At 42.0% G+C, this 23,891-nt stretch overlaps 1 protein-coding gene across 3 annotated transcripts in view; it reads right to left on the reverse strand.

Moving 5' to 3' along the window:
• The window catches only part of FTO (FTO, alpha-ketoglutarate dependent dioxygenase), a 424,120-nt gene that overhangs the window by 368,833 nt on the left and 31,396 nt on the right, over window positions 1-23,891 (reverse strand). For 2 of the 3 annotated variants that reach the window (XM_027513570.1, XM_027513572.1), the window contains one exon: window positions 15,263-15,371. The exons of the other annotated variant lie outside the window; for it this stretch is intronic. In XM_027513570.1, the coding sequence (XP_027369371.1) occupies window positions 15,263-15,325 (63 nt within the window). In that variant the 5' untranslated portion in view covers window positions 15,326-15,371. Of the gene's footprint in view, window positions 1-15,262; window positions 15,372-23,891 lie in introns of those variants that run through there. 3 annotated transcript variants of the gene reach the window in all.

Here is a 23,891-nt window from a genome sequence, read left to right on the forward strand (position 1 = left end):
CAACAATTCCAGAGGCTCTTCCCAACACAGGGATTGAACCCGCGTCTCTTGCACCTCCTCCATTGGCAGGGGGATTCTTTACTAGTGCCACCTGGGAAGCCCAGAGATAGTTGACAATGCCAAGCAAAAAAGTCTTCAGAAGAAGAAAGTTGCAAATGCTCTGAACAGAAGAGCCACTGAGATATATGGACTTGCCGGTGGAGCCCTTGAACTACTCCCTGTATCAAGGATCTGGATCAGATAGCTGAATATTCTCATGTTCTTTCTCCGCCCATCCCCCCTCTCCCCCAAGCCCTTGCCAGGAGTGAATGTCCTGTTCCTATGACTCCCACAGACCTAGAAGATTCTCCCCTGGGTCGTGTCAACTGTACAAGTACCTCAGCCTCACAGCCCAATTCACATCCCATCATTAAGAAAGAGAGGCCCTTCACATCCAAGGGGCAAATCTCATACAAATGACATTTGGCTGATGCCCAAAGGTGACAGGGATGAGAGCAGGATAAATAAAGAATAATGCAGAAGTCAGTTGGGGCAGCCTTTCATCACAGCCCTTTCAAGAGCTATTAATCTTGGTCATAGTCAGTCAGCTAAAAATAATTACTTCTTCTAAAACATGTTGTACACACCAACTAGCAGTAGTAAAGGGTCAGCCCTTTTGACCTAGGAAAGATGTGGCTCCTGGCTTGCCTACAGCCAACTGGAATGGTGCACAACTGCCCCAGCCCGACTTCCTCTTCAATCTCATCTAACAATATCAAGAGAAAGAACCACTATCAGCAATATTGTCAGACTATCGGTAAGCTGTAGAAGCAGCTGCAAGAATATTTATTCGAAGACTATTTGAAACACTATACGAGAAGATTTGTTACTTCCTTTGATTATAATGAAGGGAAATAAAATTTTAAATACTTAAGCATTGTTTTTTTCCTAAGTATTTCACTGTTCCGGTATTTTAATGGAGTGCCATTTGTCATAATTCACCATCCATTCTGGACCGCCTCCTCTTCGATTCAAGGTATCTTTGAACTTGTAAGTCTTTCTAGTTAGTGGGAAAAGCTCTGAGTCTGAAATTCTAAATGACAGATTCAGTTCTGTGGTTAAGCAACTTCGTAATCTGGAAGACACCAAGAGACTCCCTTGGCTTTGCTGGGCCTCAGCTATACTACGGGGATCTGTCATGTCCGACTCTGAGACCCTATGGACTGTAGCCCGCCAGGCTCCTCTGTCCATGGGATTCTCCAGGCAAGAATACTGTAGTGGGTTGCCATGCCCTCCTCTAGGGGATCTTCCTAACCCGGGGGTGAACCCATACCTCTTTTGTCTCCTACATTGGCAGGCAGGTTCTTTACCACTGGGCCACCAGGGAAGCTCAATACTATGGCGAAGTTTGACTCAAAAAGGCCACCTGACTCTTCAGAGATTCAACAGTACAGATGGATGGGTTTGTATAAACCTATAATAAGTGGTATCATTTAATAATAATTGAATAATAATAATCTATCTAAATATTAAACCTATCAATTGGATCTACCTGAAAGAAGGATTATAAGAGAATTTACAGCACCATTTCTTTAAGTCAGGGGCACTTCCAAACCAGTCCACCAACAATACAAATATGATATAAAGAAGTATACCAAGATATCAGTGGCATAAAGGAAAGTGCCCTGTCATGCAAACAGATACACTACAGCAAGAGCAGCCTCTAGCTGTGGGTCAGTAGGTAGCAAGCAGCAGGAACACGAAGAAAGTGGAATCTTTTTTAAACAAAAACACTGCAGCCAGATCACCTACAGCTGGAAGGAAAGCCAACGTGGAAATGCTAGCTTCATGTGACAGCAGAGATCTTCCGACGTGGGGAGAAGTGCTGTTTCTGCTATGCCCCACTTCCCAGCTGGGGAAATAGTGAGACTGAGCCAGGTGTGCCCTCTTCAAAGGAAAAGCCAGTGCCAGTCACTCAGCCACGTGCTACTCTTTTGTGACCCCATGGACTGTAGCCCATCAGGCTCCTCTGTCCATGGGGTTCTCCAGGCAAGAATCCTGGAGTGCGTAACCATTCCCTTGTCCAGATGATCTTCCCGACCCAGGGATCAAACCTAGGACTCCTGCATCGCAGGCAGATTCTTTACCATCTGAGCCTCCAGGGAAGCCTGCTGTCTTTCAAAGACACATTTAAATTATAGTCGTGGGCACTGCATCAAATACTACTGTGAACAGAAACTGCTCACCTCTCAAGATGGCAGTCTTACCAAGCATATGTGGGGCCAGCTGGAGGATTTACAATGACTGGGAAAGACACGAACCCAAGCGGCACCAAATAATAAAAGCAGGAGTTACAGCCAAATTATGGGACCTCCCAGGACCAGGAAAAAAATCCCAGCAAGTATTTTGTAAATTGCATGAAGTTAGTGTTATAAACAAGGCACAACACAGATGCAAAACTTGGAAGAATTTTTTCAATTATACCAACCTCGAAGTCTAAGTTCCTAGAGAAGCAGCTATAAATCTTACAACATGTTCATACTTTACTCAGCCTTACTTGTGCGTGCGTGCTCAGTCGTGCCCAACTCATTGCAACCCCACTATGCTCCTCTGTCCGTGGCATTTTCCAGGCAAGAATACTGGAGTGGGTTGCCATTTCCTACTCCAGGATATCTTCCCTACCCAGGGATCGAACCCACGTCTCCTGTGTCTACTGCATTGGCAAGTGGATTCTATACCCCTGTGCCACCTGGAAAGCCCCGCATCCCTACTGGGCTTCATCAAATAAATGCCTACAGTGAAAACCTATCTCTGGGTTGTGCTTTTTTTAAGCTCTCAATGAAGAATGTTTGTTGTTGCTTTAAAAAAAAAAAAAGTTGTAACTACATGAATTTTCCTTGCAAACTTTTTATACCTTGGGGAAACTTGGTCTTTTATTATAACTGTAAACTTCATTTATCATTTCACAGGAGACATTAAAATAATTGTGGGCAATCTGATATTGTCCCTTGTAGGCCACATTTCTGCCCTGCAGATACATTGCTACCACACAGCTGGGTTAGAAGATGGTGTTAAAATCACTGTGGAACCACATAATTGCTCCATCATTAGTGGCTGGGGTGGGGTTGAGGGGGGATTAAGTCTTAAAGCAAATTATTCCACATGGATTGAAAAAGAGAGGGGCACAAATAGATGCAAGATTGGTTGCTGAGCTGTAGTACAGAAATCAACTTTTTACAAAAATTTTTTTTGGTACAAATCATGCTTTCACTTAAATGTATTGCTAATTTTGAGAATTTGATTTTTTTAATTGGAGTGCCATTGCTTCACAACGTGGTGTTAGTTTCTGTTGTACAACAACATGAATCAGCTACGTGGATACACAGATCCCCTCCCTCTTGAGCCTCCCTTCCACCCCCACCCCCTCCCACCCCTCTAGACTGTCACAGAGCACACAGCTGAGCTCCCTCTGCTATACAGCTGCCTCCCACTATGTCACACATGGTAGTGTATATATGTCAATGTTACTCTCTCAATTTGTCCCACCCGCTCCTCCCCCTGACCATGTCCAGAAGTCCATTCCCTACATCTGCGCCTCTGTTCCTGTCCTGCAGATAGGTTTCATCAATACCATTTTCCTAGATTCCATAAATATGTGTTAATATACATTATTTTTCTCTTTCTGTCTTACTTTACTGTATGACAGCCTCTAGGTCCAGCCATGTCACTAGAGATGACCCAATTTCATTCTTTTTTTAATGGCTGAGTTCCATTGTATACATGTACCACATCTTCTTTATCCATTCAACAGTCAATGGACATTTAGGGTCTTGATAATATTTGAACACACCTACCCTGTTGAGTTCAAATTCCTAGAATCAAACCCGATTTATGTTCAAATCCCCACTGACCCAGCTCTTCTACTTAAATGTCTATATGGATACATCACATTTTATCTGTTCATCAGCTGATAAACAGTTGTGTGATATTCACTTTTTGGTGATTATGAATCCTACTGTCATGAGGGAAAAAGTGTATTAAATAATGTCTAACCCTGTAAAAGTCAGTCTCCTATTGCTTGAATACCCAAACTTTCCTTCCTAAAGAAGTAACTATTATTGAATTTTTGCTGAGATATACTGTCTTCACGTAAACATTTTATATAAAGAGCAACAAGTATTCTGTACCTTGTTTTTTTTAATATCTTAAAGATTGTTTCATATTGGTACATTTAGAACTGTCTCCTCTTAATGGTACTAGAATAGTTCACTGGCTACATTTTCCTTAATATTTTTTCTTAATTTAGTCATTTTTAACTGAAGGATAATTACAATACTGTGTTGCTTTCTGCCATACAACAAGACGGATCAACCATAAGTATACACATGTCCCCTCCCTCTTGAGACTCCCTCCCACCCCACCGCCCCCCCCTCCAGGTTTTTAAAGTGTCCCCTTTGTTGTTATTCAGTCAGTAAGTCATGTCCAACTCTGCAACCCCATGGACTGCAGCACACCAGGCTTCCCTGTCTTTCACTATCTCCTGGAATTTGCTCAAACTCATGACCATCCAACCATCTCATCCTCTGTCACCCCCTTCTCTTCCCCTGTCCCCAGTCTTAAAGTGTCCCCTATGGATGGACATTTAGATTGCATTCTTAGGTTTTACCATTACAAATAATGCCGAGTGAAGAGTCTTGTACATATGTCTTTGTACAGGTAAAGAAATGGAATAAATTCATGTAAGTAGAATAGCTGGGCCAAAGGGGATTTGAATATAATTGAATATAGTCTTCTTTCTAGGAGATTTTAATTCAAGAAGGTAAAATACAAGAGGGTCAAGCCCTGTCTGTTGTTTGAATAAGAGGTGTATAATCAGCAGCATTACGAGAAAACGAGCAATCGCTGCATAATTTCTGTTAATGTCTTTATTGAGATATAAGTCACATAACATAAAATTCACCCATTTAGAATGTACAATTCAATGATTTTCTGTATAGGCACAGAGTTTTGCAACCATCATCATAATCCAAATTTAGAACTTTGTCATCATATCAAGAAGAAACCTCGTACCCATTAGAAGTCACCCACAATTCCCATCTCATCCCACTCCTACTCAAGGCCATTGCTAATCTTCCTGTTATGTACAGATTTGCCCACTGTAGTCACTTTTATACAAATGGAATCAGATAACATGTCGTTTTCTCGTGCTTAGCTTTCACTTAGTGTTATACCTTCAAGGTTCATTGATGTTGTACTATACATGCTGTAACCTCGTATCTTCATGTTGCAAAACAATATTCCATCACACAGCTACACAACACTTTGTGTATCCATTCATCAGCTGACAGTCATTTGGGTTGCTTCTATTGTTTGGCTACTATGAATAATGTTACTATGTGCATTTGTGTGTAAGTTTTTAAGTGGACATATGTTTTCATCTCTTGCGGGTATATATCTATGAGTGAGCAAATGAATGAGTGAACAGATAGAAACTCACATTAAAATTTTTTTTTAATATGAATGTTACATAGCAAAAGAGAGAAAGCAAAACATTGACAGTTGGTAGGTTAACAAAGAAGACTAACAATACTTTGATGCTAGAGCAGAAGTCAGTATCTTTAAAATGGCACTTTAAATAAGATGGCATTTATTTGAAAACAATATGAAAATTAAACAGATGTCCACACATATTAGGTTTAAATAAATCCAGAAATGTCACCGGCCAAGTGAACAGAGGAGATAAAGTTCGATTCCTTCAGAGCTACGACATTCCATGATTTCTTCTCAGTTCTTATCCTTGAAAATGTCTTAACTCCCATGTTTCACATACAATTTAATAAAGTAAACTTGTTCTGAGCTTGTACAATGTTCCATGCACCTTGACAGGCCGAAAGACACAGAAATTAATAAAACCTTTCCATTCTCATGCTCAAGGAACTCACATTTTAATGTCTGATACTTTTTGATAATGGTATGCAAAGATTTTAAGGGTATAAACCAAAGGAGAGCAAACTTTTTCCATAAAGGGCCACATAGTAAATATTTTAGGCTCTACAGGCCGCATACGGCCCTTACTGAATATTCTCATTTTTCGTTTTTCCTTGCTTATCCTTTAAAAATGTAAAAACCATTTTCAGTTCAAAAGCCAACCCCTAGTACAAACTATAAGCAAAGAGAAAAAATTACAGGTTCACTATCTTAACCAATTAAACATGCTGGATACAACTTAAAATTCATGAATGTGAGTTACAACAGCCTCAACTCAACTCTGGCTCCTCTCACTAATTAGCCTTTCATTGTCACGACTCTGTTTATACCATTATTTTTTATCCCACAAATGCTCTGGCAATTGATGAAATAAACTCTTTTTCTGTCCCTAAATAAAGTCCACCCTTCAGTTCCCAACTGACAATACATTTGACAAAGCTAACTGGAATCTTGTTAAGTACCAGGCCCTAGATAAGACACACATACACACACAAAGGTCTCTTCCTATCCTAATCCCTCTGTGTTAGTGAGAATGGTCTAGACTCTACTGAGGGTAAACTCCCAAGTCTCAGGGACTTAATACAGAAAGGTCTTTCTTGGTCAAGTTCCCTGCCCAATACGGGCCATTGAGGGCTCTACACACAGTCTTTCATGAACCCAGTCTAAAGGAGACTCCACCGACTGGAACACACAGCCCCCAAGGTCACTCTGGCAGGGCAAGGGAAAGCATGCGAATAGCACACCAGCTCTTAAGCGTCTTGACCGGGAATTGATACCTATCACTTCTACTTCATTTCATTGGTTAAAACTAATCACAGAATTTCACCTAACTGCAAAGAAGGTAGGGGTTGTGATCTTCCAGTACAATTACAATGAAGAGCAAAAACCAGGCGTTAAACAGAAAAAGCTGAAGCAGATACAGGATGCCAGAGATAACCTCCCCAAGGCTGGGTGTGCCTCACTGATGTCAGAGTTACAAGTTATGCAGTACAACTGCTAAGATACCATACGTGGACTGTGTGTGTGGGTTCAGTTGCTCAGTTGTGTCCGACCCTTTGGGACCCCATGGACTATATAGCCCGCCAGGCTCCTCTGTCCATGGAATTTTCCAGGCAAGAATACTAGAGCGGGCTGCCATTTCCTACTCCAGGGGATTATCTCAACCCAGGGATCAAATCTGTGTCTCCTGCATTAGCAGCCGGATTCTTTACCACTGAGCCACCTGGGAATATTCAGAGATAAGTAAATCCCCGTTCACCATCCTCACACTCTCCAAGCTAGTAAAGCCGGTCATACCACATTTCTAACTTCAGTGCAGCAGAAATGAACATGGACTGCAAACCTAGGTGTTTCTGCAGTCACATTATAGAGCATATCCCTTAAGCAGTTCCAACATTAATCAAGGTTCAGGCTCATCCAACACAATATAACCTTCACACAACACCATCAATAGCAAATATGCACTGAAATGCGTACCTGAGAACGTGATGAGAAAATGGTAACTGGCCATTTTGACAAAAAGCTGCTCAGCATCTTCCCCCCGACCTCATGCCTCTCCTACATACCCTATGGTCCCTTTGAGGACACATTGCACAAAATCTAAGTTACTTCGATATACAAACAACCCTATGCTCAGTACTTTGTAAGTAAGGTGCTCAGTACTTCTTTGAATGAAACACTGAAGAAAGTGCATCAGTGAAATTACGATGGAGCTGAATCCTGTTATAGCATTGCCTCTTTCACAACAATGTTTGAGAGCTAAAAGGCTGGGACAGAAAGAGCTGCCTGTTTCCCAGAAGAATCAGAGAAGGTATGTGGAGAGGGTCATCAAGTTGGACTTTGGCTCACAATGCCCCCAAGGACACTGACAAATAGCCCAATAATAACCCATCTGAGTCTCAGAAGTCACTCCTTAGAGCTGCTCTATAAAAGCCAAAAGGAATTATTCATTAGCGAGTGTGAATCACACTGGATACCACCAGCAGACTCTGTTTGGCCTTGCTGAATTATTCATTAGCATTTGTGAGAAATGTACAACCCAAAGGGTGTTAAATCAATCCAGATTGTTCAGCAATGTTTGTTTTCCTTTAAAAATACTTATAAAAAAAAATCACCTCCAATCTACAGTTCTTACATTTATAAGACCAGTTAAAAAATCTGCCTAAACAAGTAGGTGAAGAGTAGAAAGTCAAGCAAGAAAGGGATCTCCTTATTTAGTATTCATCATTATACTGACAGGCAGTAGACTGAACCAATGTTTGTTTACCTGTCCACATCTTGCCTTTTTAGATGTTGTATGGTCAAAGACACCAGGAGCTCTACAATGAGATTCACAGGTGGAGGGGGGAAAACTCTTTTGAGTCCTGTCACAGAGCAGATGCAAATTTAATTACAGTGCGTTAAGCCTTCCATCTTGTCGAGGTGCCCTTGGAAAGCAACTGTAAACAAGAAGCACTGGGCAATCAGGTGTCAGGGGCTCATTTGATCTGCTAGGAAACATGTCACAAATCCCTGGCAGGAAGTGAGTCGGGAAAGGGAACAAAGAGAGAGGGCTGACAGTGTCGGGGGGGGGGGGGGGGGGGGGGGCCGGGCAGAGCTTGGGGGTGTGCCTGTTAGTGCTGGGGGCTGCTCCCACTCCCAGCTCCCACCTCCAGGAGACAGCGCTCCCTGCCTGACAAGGCCCTCTCATCTCATATTTGTTATACATTCTCCTGTGGTCCGCAGAAACCACCAGCCCAAGTGGGGAGTCAACTGGAGAGCGATGTACAATTAAAGTACTCGAGACCAAGGAACACCTAGCATGAGCTGATTTAAGACAACTGGAGAAATCTGGAAATTAGTGCAGAATGGAAATTCAGGTAAAAGAGATCTTATCAGCCTGTGGTCTTAAAAGAAAACCCTAAGTCCAGCTGAATTCCCAGCTTTTCGGTATGCCCCTAATTGAGTAAGAAGAAGGTTCCAGCTAATGAAGCTCCAGGTCTGAACCTGAGCTGTCAAATGCCCGGCTGTTCCTATGATAATAGTTGCTGCATTTGTAGGCAAGGGACAGAAAGTGATCCCTGAGTGTATCGATTTGTAATTCTACAAACAGACTGAAGCCTTCTTGAAGGGAGCCCATGTCCGGAGCACAGTGCTCACTTCTACAAGACAACTGCAGAAAATGGATCTCTGCCCTCAAAACCATGGTTCCAGAAGTGCTTTCTGCTGAATTATCCTATGGGAATTGAGTGCTTAAGTTAAAGTCTCCCTGACGTTATTGTCAATTAACAACTTTCAAATTGGGGGAGCTTCCAGGTGGCTCAGTGGTAAAGAATCCGCCTACCAAGCAGGAGACAACGAGTTTGATCCCTGGGTCAGGAAGACCCCCTGGAGAAGGAAATGGCAACCCACTCCAGTATTTTTGTCTGAGAAATCCCATGGACAGAGGAGCCTGGCAGGCTATAGTCCATGGGGTCACAAAAGGATCAGATACCACTTAGCAGCTAAATATCAACAACAAAATGGAGGAGCGTAAAAAGCTTGAAAGTAACCAAGCTCTATTTAACTTGGAGCAGATTAACCAGTTTCTCTAAGCTTCATTGTCCTCATCTACATCTGGAGGAAAATAGCATCCATGTAGGATCCCTGCAAGGATTACAGAAGATAGTATACATTAAGTGACAGCCAGTATTATTATATTAAAGAATAAGGGGAATTGATATTAATAATGCAATTATCATTTGCCTGGTAACACAAGTATTCCCATGATATTAAAATCACTCCTAAAATGTTCTGCAAACTTGTTACAATTATTACCTAACATTATCTAGATAAGCACAGAGTTCTTTTCCTCCACTTCACTACTTTTATAAATGAGAAACACATATCAAAGACTCATTTCAGCTTCCAGAGAATTAAGCTATTACCTAAATATCAGTCTGCGAGCAAAGACGAACAGAAGTAAAGAGGAAACGGTTAAAAGAGGGATCTGGGATCACCTGAATAAGAATGAAGTTCAAAAAGGAGGGGATATTAGGTATAGCTGATTCACTTTGCTGTAGAAACTAATACCGGAGAAGGCACTGGCACCCCACTCCAGTACTCTTGCCTGGAAAATCCCATGGACGGAGGAGCCTGGTGGGCTGCCGTCTATGGGGTGGCACAGAGTCAGACACGACTGAAGCAACTTAGCTGCAGCAGCAGCAGAAACTAATACAACACTGCAAAGCAACAATTTTTTAAAACAGGCACTTGGGATCATCAGAGAGCAGGTTCCATTCATTTCTTAAATGTTCTCATTGTCTAATCTCCCTTACATCCATTTCGGGCTCCTTCTAAGAGTGTGGCAACAGAAGGGGCAAAACCAAAAGGAGACACCTAGTGGCCAAGTGAACTTCCATTCAGACTACAGTTAAACAGCAAATAATATCAAACAACTTTATAATCAAGAAAACCTCTTTTTTAGCATGTGAAGGTATGATGCTAAAGCTGAAACTCCAGTACTTTGGCCACCTCATGTGAAGAGTGACTCACTGGAAAAGACTCTGATGCTGGGAGGGATTGGGGGTAGGAGGAGAAGGGGACGACAGAGGATGAGATGGCTGGATGGCATCACTGACTCGATGGACGTGAGTCTCAGTGAACTCCGGGAGTTGGTGATGGACAGGGAGGCCTGGCGTGCTGCAATTCATGTGGTCACAAAGAGTCAGACACGAGTGAGCGACTGAACTGACTGAACTGAACTGATGCCAAAATCACTGCAGATGGTGACTACAGCCATGAAATTAAAAGACGTTTACCCCTGGAAGGAAACTTATGACCAACCTAGATAGCATATTGAAAAGCGGAGACATTACTTTGCCAACAAACGTCCGTCAAGTCAAGGCTATGGTTTTTCCAGTGGTCATGTATGGATGTGAGAGTTGGACTGTGAAGAAAGCTGAGCGCCGAAGAATTGATGCTTTTGAACTGTGGTGTTGGAGAAGACTCTTGAGAGTCCCTTGGACTGCAAGGAGGTCCAAACAGTCCATCCTAAAGGAGATCAGTCCTGGGTGTTCATTGGAAGGAATGATGCTGAAGCTGAAACTCCGATACTTGGCCACCTGATGCGAAGAGCTGACTCATTGGAAAAGACCCTGATGCTGGGAAAGATTGAGGGCAGGAGGAGAAGGGGACGAGAGAGGATGAGATGGTTGGATGGCATCACCGACTCAATCGACATGGGTTTGGGTAAACTCCGGGAGTTGGTGAAGGACAAGGAGGCCTGGCGTGCTGCACTTCATGGGGTCGCAAAGAGTTGGGCACGACTGAGCGACTGAACTGAACTGATGTCAATTAAAAGCGAGACACAGAGAGACACACCAAGTATAAAAGAAACATAATGCTTTACATATTAAATGAAGCTGCATTTTAACTGCTATGTCAGCCTAACTAGAATTCACTGCTTTTACAGATTGGGAAGGACTCTTTTCAGGATGGAAGACAGGTTTCTGGAGTTGTACACGCACGTGCGTGCATGCATGCTAAGTCGCTTCAGTTGTGTCTGACTCTTTGTAACCCTATGGATTGTAGCCTCCCAGGCTCCTCTGTCCATAGTATTCTCCAGGCAAGAATACTGGAGTGGGTTGCCATGCCCTCCTCCAGCAGATCTTCCCGACCCAAGGATCGAACCCACACCTCTTGGGTCTCCTGCAATGGCAGGCAGGTTCTTTACCACTAGCAGCATCTGGGAAGCTCTGGAGTTATACACACCTGGGTTCAAATTCCAGCTCTGCCAAGTGCTCATTGACTGAACAATACTTTCTAACCTCTTCCACATCATGAAGCATGTAGAAAATTATAAAATGTGCAGACCACATTGGAGTAATCAGAAGAGGTGCTGGGGCCAAAGTTCAAACTCTCTACTAACCCACTCCAAGGACTAAGGGAACCATTCTCTCCACAAGCAAGAATCCATTCCAGGCACACCAGTGGGATATGCTCCTGAAACAATTTACTTAATATTATTGGGCCTTAGTTTCCTCATCTATTTTTACAAATAATACCCATTTATTTTTACAAATAATACCCATTTTTATGAAGATTAAATGAGATAATATGTATGAATATATATTCACACACAGGGCTTCCCTTGTGGCTCAACTGGATAAAAAAATCCTCCTGCAATGTGGGAGACCTGGGTTTGATCCCCGAGTTGGGAAGATCCCCTGGGGAAGGGAATGGCTACCCACTCCAGTATTCTGGCCTGGAGAATTCCATGGACTGTATGATCCATGGGGTCACAAAGAGTTGGAAAAGACTGAGCGACTTTCACTTCACTTCATATTCATAAAATGCACGTACTAGTGCATACATAAAGTACTCAATAAATGTTTGTTTTCTTCTTTCTATACTATTTTTTAATAGAACTGTACAAAGATCCTGCTAAATCCACAAACTTCAAAACTATACTATATAATTGATAAGGAGTAACAAAAAACATAGCTAGTGTTTGAATGTATATTATAAATCAGACAAGGGCTTAGGTTGTTACTTCACTGAACTCTTCAAACTACTTTACAAAGCCAGTGTAGTAGATACCTGGGCTTTCCTGGTGGCTCAGTGATAAAGAATCCACCTACCAATGCAGGAGACACAGGAGACGTGGGTTCCATCCCTGGGTCGGGAAGATCCCCTGGAGAAGGAAATGGCAACCCACTCCAGTATTCTTGCCTAGGAAATCCCACCGACAGAGAGGCCTGGTGGGCTACAGTCCATGGGTTTGCAAAGAGTTGGACACAACTTAGAGACTATACAACAACAACATGGCAGATACCATCTTTGGCCCACCTACTACCTATTCTGACAATTTTTCTTATTAACAAAATCCTGATTTTGATGTAGGCAACAATGGGCACATCCAAACAGTGGCTACCCCAGACTTCCTCATAGCTGGAGCAGCCATGCGGCACTGTTCCGGTTGATGAAATTGACCTGCAAGTTTACTATTGTGCCAATGGCCTCAAGAGTGACCTTGAAAACAGAGCCCCTCCAACCCTAGTCAAATCTGAAAATAACTGCAGCCCCAGCCAGCATCCTGAGTGCCACATTATGAGAGACCCTGAGCCCGGGTCTCTGCTAAGACCCTGCTAAGATGGGTCTGGATTCCTGATCCACAGAAATATAACTATAAGAGAATAAATATTTGTTGCTTTAAGACATTACACTTTGCTAATCTGTTATACAGCAATGACAGAATCTATTCACCATCTTTCAATGAGATGATATGCTTAGAATGGCAAATCAGGATGATAAGAGATGCTGGGTGCTCATGACTTTCAAAGGCTGGTCCACCACCACCTATCTCATAGTTGAGAGGGGAAAAAAAAAAACTTTTATTTCATTAAACAATTAAAATAAATCTTAAGTGACACATTATTTTATTATTTATTGTTATTTATTATTTATTTATTATTATTATATATAGTTATTTTATTATTATTCCCAGGTAACACCTAATGGGCTTACATAATACAAACATAAAATGGAAAGCAGTGGTTCTCAGATTTTAATTCAATGGAATAAAAACAAAAAAGGAACTCAACAGAAGTTACTGGTCAACATAATATGCTGTCGAAGGGTAGATTACAAAAGCACACCGAATGGCCGTTGTTTAAAAACTACACACGCACAAATATTCACACAAAGGCACAGGAAAAAAGTCTTGAAGGTCAGAGATCAGAGGTCAGCAAATATATTTTTGTAAAGGACCAGACAGTAAATACTTCAGGCTTTGGAGGCTGCCAGTTTGTCACAGCAGCTCAACTCTCAATTCTGCCGTCACCTGAGAGAAGGCACATAAAATATGAACATGAATGAGCACGGCTGTGTTCCAAGAGGCTTTTCTGTTTCTTTCATTTTTTGGCCAAGCCCCCATGGCATGTGGGATTTTAGTTCCTTGAACAGGGATCAAACATGCACCCTCTGCATTGGACACGCAGGGAAGCTCAGAAGGCTTTATATGAGGAAACTAAATTGTAAATTTCACATTATTTTCACATGTAATGAAATATTATGCTTCTTTTCATTTTTTCCCCAACCATTTAAAAATGTGAATTCCATTCTTAGCTCAGGGGCTATACAAAAACGTGGTGAGCCAGATCTGGTCCACAGGCCATAGGTGACTCACCCCCATTCCAAATCAGCGGCAGTGAATATGCTTGTCTGGGGAGGAAGACTAAAGGAAGACTTGTGCTTTCTTCTTGAAACTTTCAGCATTGTCTGAATATGCCATCATTTTTTTCTAATATTTTTCTTCAAAAGATTTTTTTGATGTGGACGATTTTTAAAGTCTTTACTGAATTTGTTACAATATTGCTTCTATTTCATGTTTTGGTTTTTTTTTGGCCCTGAGGCATGTGGGATCTTAGCTTCTCAATCAGGGAGCAAACCCACACCCCTTGCCGTGGAAGGTGAAGTCTTAACCACTGGACCACCAGGCAAGTCCCTACCATCATTTTTATAATTAGAATATGCAGTGAAATTTTGTTCATATGAGGTGAGAGAAAGGGAAAAAATGTTTCTTGGGTGATACAGGGACTTGGGAAATGCACTGAAAAAGTCTGTTGACCTGGGAATCACCAGATGAGCAATAAAAACTGTTAACTAAGCCAGAGATAACATTTTCAGTGGCCCTAATGATTCTCCAAAGTAGACAGAAAGTATCTATCATACAAAGAAGTGACATGAGATGGAGACTTGAGACAGACTGGGGAACAGAGCACGACATGTGCCCATAAAAAATAAAACTCTGCCACGCTGACCAGAAACACAAGAAAAGCCTGAAAATACAACACAAAGCACTTCTTTAATCCCATATGTATGTCAGAAGCTTCACACCTTCAGAAAACAGTCACTGAGCAGAAGCATAACACGGAAACATAATTTACGATAAAAATTCTCCTTTGTAATTTTGGTCCAATTAATTGTATGTAAAACTCTTCAGGATCACAAAACTGATGTCACTGATGATATCTAGTCACTATGTCCAGCTTGTAAAAAAATACACTCTACGCCAACCCAGGTAACTACATGGGTAGCACTCAGCTTTGTAGGCATTATGTCATAAAGCCATTCTAGCTGTCATCATTCCTGTAGAAAAACAGTAAGACAGGGAAAACACAAGTCCTGGTGCTTCTTGTTAACATTTACCAGATGATCCTAAGGGTTAGAGATGACGCTGCTAAATATTCATGTCAGAACACAAGGCTGGCGTCTCCCTCTAATTTTGAAAAGGCACTATACAAAGTATGGAAGAAAGTCAACATAATTACCTTACCTCTTCAAAGCAGATGACTTTTATTTGCTTTCTGGTCTTTCTATGCTTGTCCCTTCTGTGCATCAAGGATGGCTCCCCAGAGATCAAACTTTGTATTTCTCCCTCTTTTCTAATATAGAAAAGGTATTTTTAACCACATGTAAATTTTTTCAAGACAACTGTTAGAAACACTAACTTGCATTGTTGTACTGCAGAAACCAATACAACATTGTAAAGCAATTTTTCTTCAATTAAAAATAAATTGAAAAAAAAAAGAAGCACTAAGAAATAGGGAGGAATAATAGCTGTCACCTCATAGACTTTAAAATGGTGAATTTTACATCAGGTAAATTACACCTCAATTTTTTTTAACACAGGCAAAAAAATACAACCATAGTGATTAAAAAAAGAGAGAGACAGAAAGAGAGAGGGGATGGGAAATGTGACCCCCAACAGAAGTAGCTAATTCAAAAACTTCTAAATTTCTTTTGGATGATTAGATGTTTTGAACTATCCATGTCTCTTCCTCCCTTCTATTCACACACAAAGTAGGCATCTCATTTCATCAGTCCTTTGACTTGCAGTTTTCACCTATAAAATAACAGCAAGAATATTTTTCTTTGGCTAACTCACAGGATTATGGGAATTAAATTGAAAGAGATAAGAAATTGACAATACAGCTTCCCTAATGGCTCAGACAATAAAGAATTTGCCTACAATGCCGGAGACCTGGGTTCAAACCCTGGATCAGGAAGATCCCCTGGAGGAGGAATAGCAATCCACTCAATTACTCTTGCCTGGAGGATCCTAAGGACAGAGAAGCCTGACGGGCTACAGTCCATGGGGTCGCAAACAGTCAGACACCACTGAGCGACTATCACACGAACACACAAGTGTTGGCAAGGGTGTGCAAAGAAATTAAAACCTTTTTTACATTGCTGTGGGGATGTAATACAGTACAGTTGCTTTGGAAAACAGTGTAGCAGTTCTTCAAAAAGTTTAAACATAGAGTTACCACATAACTCAGTAATTCCACTTCTGGGTATATACCCAAAAGAAATGAAAACCCATCTATACAAAATCTTGTTCACAAGTGTTTATAGCAGCATTATTCATAATAGCCAAAAAGTTAAAACAACAAATGTCTGTCAAGTGATGGATGGGTAAATAAAATGTGCTTTATCCATAAATGGAACATTATTCAGCCATAAAAGAAAAATGAAGTATTCATACATTCTACACCATGGACAAATGACGAAAACATACAGATTATGTTAAGTAAAAGCCGCCAGTCACAAGAAACCACGTATTATTTTACGATTCCACTTATATGCAATGTCTCTAATAGGCAAATCTATAAACAGAGAAAATAGATTCCCATGTGGCTCAGTGTTAAAGACTCTGCCTGCCAATGCAGGAGATGCTGGAGATGCAGGTTCGATCCCTGGGTCAGGAAGATTCCCAGGAGGAGAAAAGAGCAATCCAACAGACTGCAGTCCATGGAATTACAGGAGTCGGACATGACTGAGCACTCGCAGACAGAGCTGAGGGTGGGTAGTTGGTAAAGTGAATGGGGAATGACAACACACGGGTACAGAGCTTATTTTAGAGGTGAAGAAAATGTTCTAAAGTTAGATTTCAGTGGCGATAGTTCCACGATCTTGTGAATAGGCAAAAAAGAAAAAAAAAAAACAACCATAAACACTGAATTGTATACTTTAAATGGGCAAACTGCACATATGCAAATTATATCTCAACAAAGTTCTTTTTCTTTGAAAAGAACAGTCATCTCTAAGTGGGCAGCTGGGGAGGAATAAAGGGGAGAGATGTCATTTATTTTCCATCATAATCCCTGTTGTTGTTGTTTATTCACTAAATCAGGTCCAACTCTTTGCCACCCCATGGACTATAGGCCGCCAGGATTCTCTGTCCATGGAATTTCCCAGGCGAGAATACTAGAGTGGGTTGCCATTTCCTACTTCAGGAGATATTCCCGACCCAGGGATCATGTCTCCTGTGTTGGCAGGCAGATTCTCTACCACTGAGCTACCAGAGAAGCCCCATAATCCCTCTGCACAATGTGATTATATTTTACATATGACTATTAATATGATGAAAAAGTAAAAATAATTATTGGAAAAAGTACATGCAAAATGGTACAGATATCATCGAGGACACACATTCTTTGCTCATAAAGTCAAACTAAGAGAAACAACATTCTGCCCTAGAAAGTACCACACAGGGAAAATCAGGGCTTTCCTGGTGGCTCTGATGGTAAAGAATCCGCCTGCAAGGGAGACCTGGGTTCAATCCCTGGGTCAGGAAGATCCAATGGAGGAGGAATATGTCAACTCGCTCCAGTATTTTTGCCTGGAGAATCCCCACGGACAGAGGAGCCTGGGGATTGCTGTTAGGTAAGAAGGAGCACTCTCACGCACATGTGGTGTGTGTGCACGTGTGTATGTGTGTGTGTGTACACATATGAATCTCTTTCACACAGAGAAAGAAGTAAAGTACAGCCATTGTACAAAATGAAAAATATATTCTCAGGACATCATACCAACCCTTCTGTAAGTGTTAGCATAGCCCTCCTATTGGCGTAAACTGCACGGTGCTGTGTATCGTAGCAACACATGCGGACGAGGTCCTGGCTCTCCAGAACTCACCATCAAAGAGCCACCGACGACATCAGTGCAACAGAGAAGTCCTAAGTGATCAAAAACCAAACTAAACCTAAGTGGGCACAATGGAAGGAAGGATTTACAGAGGCAGAAACTTTCGAAGTAAATCTTGAGAAGATGCACGATTCTCCCCCTAGATGAACTCCAGGGAAGGAAGACAGTGGATTGCAGGGATGAACAAAATACAGAGTAAATAGATATGCCTGGAAGCGGGGAGGCAGAGAGGGCTAGAGCCAGGAGGGGAAGGTTAAGTTAGATAGTGGTCTGGAAATATTAATAAGAGCATGCGTGCATCTGTGGCACTTGGACTTTATCCTACAGTCAACAGCAATGCATTTAACTAAGATCTACAGAGAATTAAGACGACAGTCAAACAGTAAGAAAATCCGTTCTGTTAAATAAGTAAAAGATAGACTGGCAAGGACAGAGGATGCATGTGGAAAAGAAGGAAAAGAGAATGGCAAAAAAAAAAAAAACAGCTCAGAAGCTGTTGAAATTTCTTTTGTTTAGTCACTAAGTCATGTCTGACTTTTTGTGACCCCATGGACAGCAGCACACCAGGCTTCCCTGTCCTTCACTATCTTCCGGAGTTTGCACAAAGTCATGTCCACTGAGTCGATGATGCCATCCAACCATGTCATCATTTTGACATCATTTAAACTAGAGCAGAGTCAGAAGGAATGAGCAGGGGTCAGATTTTAGAGCTGCTGATAAACTAGAAAGACAGTCACAGGCTGAAGATAGATGGGGAGGGAAAGGAATGGTAACCCAAGACTTTTGGAAAGAAAGCGATACTGACTTTGATAAGGGCTGCTGCTGCTGCTGCTGCTAAGTCGCTTCAGTCGTGTCCAACTCTGTGCGACCCCATAGACGGCAGCCCAACAGGCTCCCCCGTCCCTGGGATTCTCCAGGCAACAACACTGGAATGGGTTGCCATTTCCTTCTCCAATGCATGAAAGTGAAAAGTGAAAGTGAAGTCACTCAGTCGTGTCCGACTCTTAGCGACCCCATGGACTGCAGCCTACCAGGCTCCTCCGCCCATGGGATTTTCCAGGCAAGAGTACTGGAGTACGATGCCTTTGCCTTCTCCGTGGGTAAGGGCAGAAATTACTAATTGCCACTAAGCTAGGAGTTTGATCTGGTTTTATCTAATAGGCCAGAGTACTGAATGAGCGCAGCTGACTTTTCTCAGCACAACATACAGCATGGATTCAGGGGCCAGCCAGCCTGTGTTCAAATCCAGCTCTACCAGTACTAGCTAGAGATCTTCAAGCACATGATTTAATTTCTCTGTCCCCAGTTTCTTCATCTGTAAAACAGTGGTAATTAAAAGGCCTATTTCATAGGGATACCATGTGTATCAAGGGAGATAAAGTGATTAGAAAAGTGTCTTGCAAATATTAAGTGCACTAACAGCACTTGCTAGTTCTCCTATGTATGGCATCTGCATAGCGACATATCAACTCCATTTTATACAATAGCAACTGAGGCTTAGGGAAACCAGGTTCTTACACAGCTAGTTGAAGGCAAAATCCTTTATCCGTCAGGCTTCAAAGGCAATAATATTTCCCCTGTGCTACGCTACCTCCAGAGCTGCTGATACAATAGCCACCACATCCATGGGAAGAGCTGACTTGCTTGTGCCTTGATTTGCAGGAGAACCTAAGTAAAAAGGGTGGTCAGTTCATCAGTTTCTGAGAAGAACTGGCTCCTGCATCTCAGGACTCGGGTGAGGATGTCACCTCCTCCAAGAGACCCCTCCCTGACCCCTGAGTCTGTGTCCACTGATATCCACTCAGTGCAGAGGAAATGGTGCTGTCCCCCATTCTGAGCACTAATGCCATTGTGCTGAAACTACTCCCTAATCTCTCTATCCTACTGGTCTACCGACCTTGTGAGTTTGGGGGCTCTCCATCTTATTCACTACAAGATCCTCAGCTTTGACCAGCAACTCACAACAGCTTAACTGAAAGTGCCAGTTAAACTTGCTGCATGATTGATACCAATTTCCAATCCGTTTTATATGTATTTGTCCCAAAAGGTTATATCATACACATATACATTATTTTGTATACATACAGAAGCTAAGGCTACATTGCTTGGTCATTCCAGAATAAAAGATAAAAATCTCTTTCCCACTCATACGTTAACTGAGTGTGGCAGAAACCATGCCTGCTTACTCATCAGCTCTTCCTTCTCTTTGACCTCAACAAAGGCGCAATGAGCACAACTCCACAGAATGGATTATGAGTGTTCCAACCCAGGGATGGCATCTTAGTCAGCACGGGCAGTCATAACAGAACACCACAGACTGGGTGGCTTAGCCGAAGTTTATTGCTTAGCGTTCTGGAGGCTGGGAAGTCCAAGACAGAGGTGCTGACAAAGTAGGTTTAATTCTGAGACTTCTTCTCTTGGCTTGTGGGCAGCCCCATCTCACTGTATGCTCATATGACCTTTTCTCTGTGTGTGCACAGAGAAAGAGTGAGCTTTCTGGTATCACTTCTTATGAGGGCACTAATCCCACCATGAGGGCTACATCCTCATGACCTCATCTTACCCTAAGTACCTCCCCCAAACCCCATTTCCAAGTACCATCACATTGGAGGTTAGGGTTTCAACAAATACGTTTTGAGGGGACACAAACATTCACCCATAACACATGGAAATATCATTCACTTCTGCTAGATTCTAGATTCCCCAGCCTCCTCTGCAACGGGAATGGTCAAGCAATCCAGCACTGGCCAAAAAGGCATAATGAAGAGTCTGCTAGCAGCCTTGTGGGAAAGATTTTCCACCAAATATAAAACCCCCCTTTATCTTCCCACCCTCTTCCAGCCTTGAACAGTTACATGAGGACACGATGAATGGAATCTTGTGATCACGAGGTTAAGCCAACAGATCAAAAAGCCCCTGTGCTAAAGATGGAGAGCAGAAAATAGAAAGTACCAGCATCCTTGGTTATATTACTAAGTCAGTGCTCCAGAAGACCTTCCTTCTTTCAGACAGCTTATGATGTGTAACGAGTCCTGTTTAACACACTGTTAGATAGAAATTCTGTTACTTGAAGTCAAAGTTTTCAAATTCATACTAAGTAGATGCACAAAACTTGTTAATGTACATTTCCTCGAATGTGATATTGACCACTCAAACTGAGTTGTATACATATGGGATTTGCAATCAAGTGAACACCAAGCTCATCTATTCCAGGGGGAAAGAACTGAATTTTGGAAACATTTAAAAGCCCCAGCATCACCAGAGAATGTCTATTGCTCTCAAATTTTGTATGGAAGGTTCATAACATGCAGAACAGAACAGACAGAGCTATGATTACAAATAACTTCCTTTAAAAAAATAAAGAGATTCAATCTCTTATTCATAAGAAACCTAAATAAACAGAGCAGAAATCAAGAATCTGAAGTTGTGGTACTATTCAGTTTTTTTACCACTTACAAATGATGTTCAAAACTAAGGAGAAAGAAAAGGTCAGGCAGGGATCTTCACTGTTAGACTTGTTCTGGTAATACCACTAACCACCAGCACCTCCCCCCGCAAAAAAGCCTTTTTTAGCATTTTTCCATTCTGTACACTTTTTAAAAAATGTCTTGTCATGAGTTGATTCAAATTAGGAAAATAAACAAACTTCCAAAAATACCTTCAACCTGTGGAACCCACATGTTTCTATTATGTGGCTCAAGTACTGTTTGCTTCATTGCTGCTACTGGTGTGTGCTTTCCAGCTTCTTTCCAGTTTTCCATGAATACAAAACTCTTTTGTTCTGGCTAAAGTAAGTTTCATTTTAAGATTCAAAGTTCTAGAGGAAATCCGTATACAACATTATTAGTGATACCTCAAGAGTGTTGCCATGGTAGACAGGAGACAAACCCAACCTTTCCCCAAGACACCTACAAGTGTCACATATCACTTCTTGTGTCATCTCCATATGATTCATATTTCAAGATGACTGGTTAAACCACACCATGATTGTCTTAAAAAAAGCCTTAAATTACATCAAATGTCTCAAAATAGCTACAGCTTTTTCTAAGAGTTCTCAGATTCTGTCTTCAAACCCCTCAGGAAAATACATCTAACTGAGGAGAAAAATTCTCCTTCACTTAGGAGTGGCTAATTCTCCTTTCCAAATGGGCATCTCCTCTAGGTATAAACTCTACAGTAGCCCTGTATTAATTAAGTTCACCTGTAGAGAAGTTTCAGCCAAGCAATATTGGTGCCATACAAATGAAGATTAAATAAAACTCTGAAAGATGAGCTCCCTCTAGGGTCTGAGTCTTAGGACTCTGCCAATGGGCTTCCCTGGTGGTTTAGACGGTAAAGAATCTGCCTGCAAGGCGGGAGACCCAGGTTTGATCCCTGGGTAGGGAAGATCCCCTGGAGAAGGGAATGGTAACCCTAACTCCAGTATTCTTGCCTGAAGAATTCCATGGACAGAGAGGAGCCTGTCAGACTCCTCTACAGTCCATGGGGTTGCAAAGAGTCAGACACAACTGAGCAAATAACACACACACACACACACACACACTCTGCCAACAGACTATTACAGGGTTGTGACTGGAGCCCCTCTGAGTCCTCAAATCTCTCTTAAGAAGTCAGACTCCTTTTTTCCCTCGTTCATTTATTCCTTCCACCATAACATTATTCCCTCTTCCCCTGGACCCAGCACATTTCATGGGAAGCCAAAAATGTCAAACATTTCCGTGGATAAACAGAAATCTGCCGGCCTTTCTGTTTGTTTTAATGCTTGCTGTTGGTATGAGAGGTGACAATGTGCCTCAGGCACCTGTCTCTCCATCCAGGCCAGGCAGGTCATCTTCCTTTTATCAGAAAGGAGGGGAGGTCATCACATTTTAGTGCATGTTGACACCACTGCTAATAAAAGCAAGATAAGAAGTCCATGCCCTTAAGGTGCCTTAACCTCTCCCTCACCTAAAATAAGAGATTTCACAGTTTCTCCTCTGAAGTTGGAATCAGGAAGTGATCTGACACCACACAGCCTTAAGCACACAGACACCTATCTACCAGGTAATCCAAGAGAAAGCTGTGAAGCACAGGAGAGACCCTAACTCAGAAGGTTATTCCTCTTTCCTTTGGGCAAGTAAGATGGTTCCTTTAAGAAAGCAAAAGTGAATCAGGATACTGGTTTCTCAAACAAAAAAGCAGAGCCAAGAATCAGATCCATTTTGAATCACTCATTTGAAAATAGTACTAGTGAACTTAGCTGCTAATTCATAGCTTTCAAATTTTTGTAACGTTTTGAACCATTAATTCGAAAGAAATCTTCTTCAAAAGTATAAACATTTTAAAAATACATAAAAAGAAGCCAAGCCATTCGCAGGCCTCCACCTCCTGGAGCAGAGTCCTAGAAGTGCCCAGGACACAGGTTGCAAATCATGCACCAGAGACCATGCTTCACTCACTTCAGTCGTGTCTGACTTTTTTGCGGCCCCATGGGACTATAGCCCACCAGGCTCCTCTGTCCATGGTATTCTCAAGGCGAGAATACTGGAGTGGGTTGCCATTTCCTCCTCCAGAGGATCTTCATGACCCAGGGATCGAACCCAATGTCTCTTATATCTCCTGCATCAGCAGGTGGGTTCTTTACAGCTAGCTCCACCTGGGAAGACCACATACCATTTGAAAAGGGCAAAACTTGAGATTTGCGGTTTGTTTTTTCCATTCTCTCTCTTCTTTTGTCTCCTCTTAATAGCCATACTGAACACTCCTCTTGTTGTTGTTCAGTCACTAAGTCATGTCTGACTCTCTGCAGTCCCAAGGACTGTAGCCAGCCAGGCTCCTCAGTCCTCCTCTGTTTCCCAGTTTGCTCAAATTCACGTCCATTGAGTCAGTGATGCTATCTAGCCATCTCATCCTTTGTCGCCCCCTTCTCCTAATCTAAGAAACACACTAACACAAAGAAGATATTCAATACTTTTTACAGCCTATCTTGACAATGA

Source organism: Bos indicus x Bos taurus, chromosome 18, assembly GCF_003369695.1.
Source record: "Bos indicus x Bos taurus breed Angus x Brahman F1 hybrid chromosome 18, Bos_hybrid_MaternalHap_v2.0, whole genome shotgun sequence".
Lineage (NCBI taxonomy): Eukaryota > Metazoa > Chordata > Mammalia > Artiodactyla > Bovidae > Bos > Bos indicus x Bos taurus.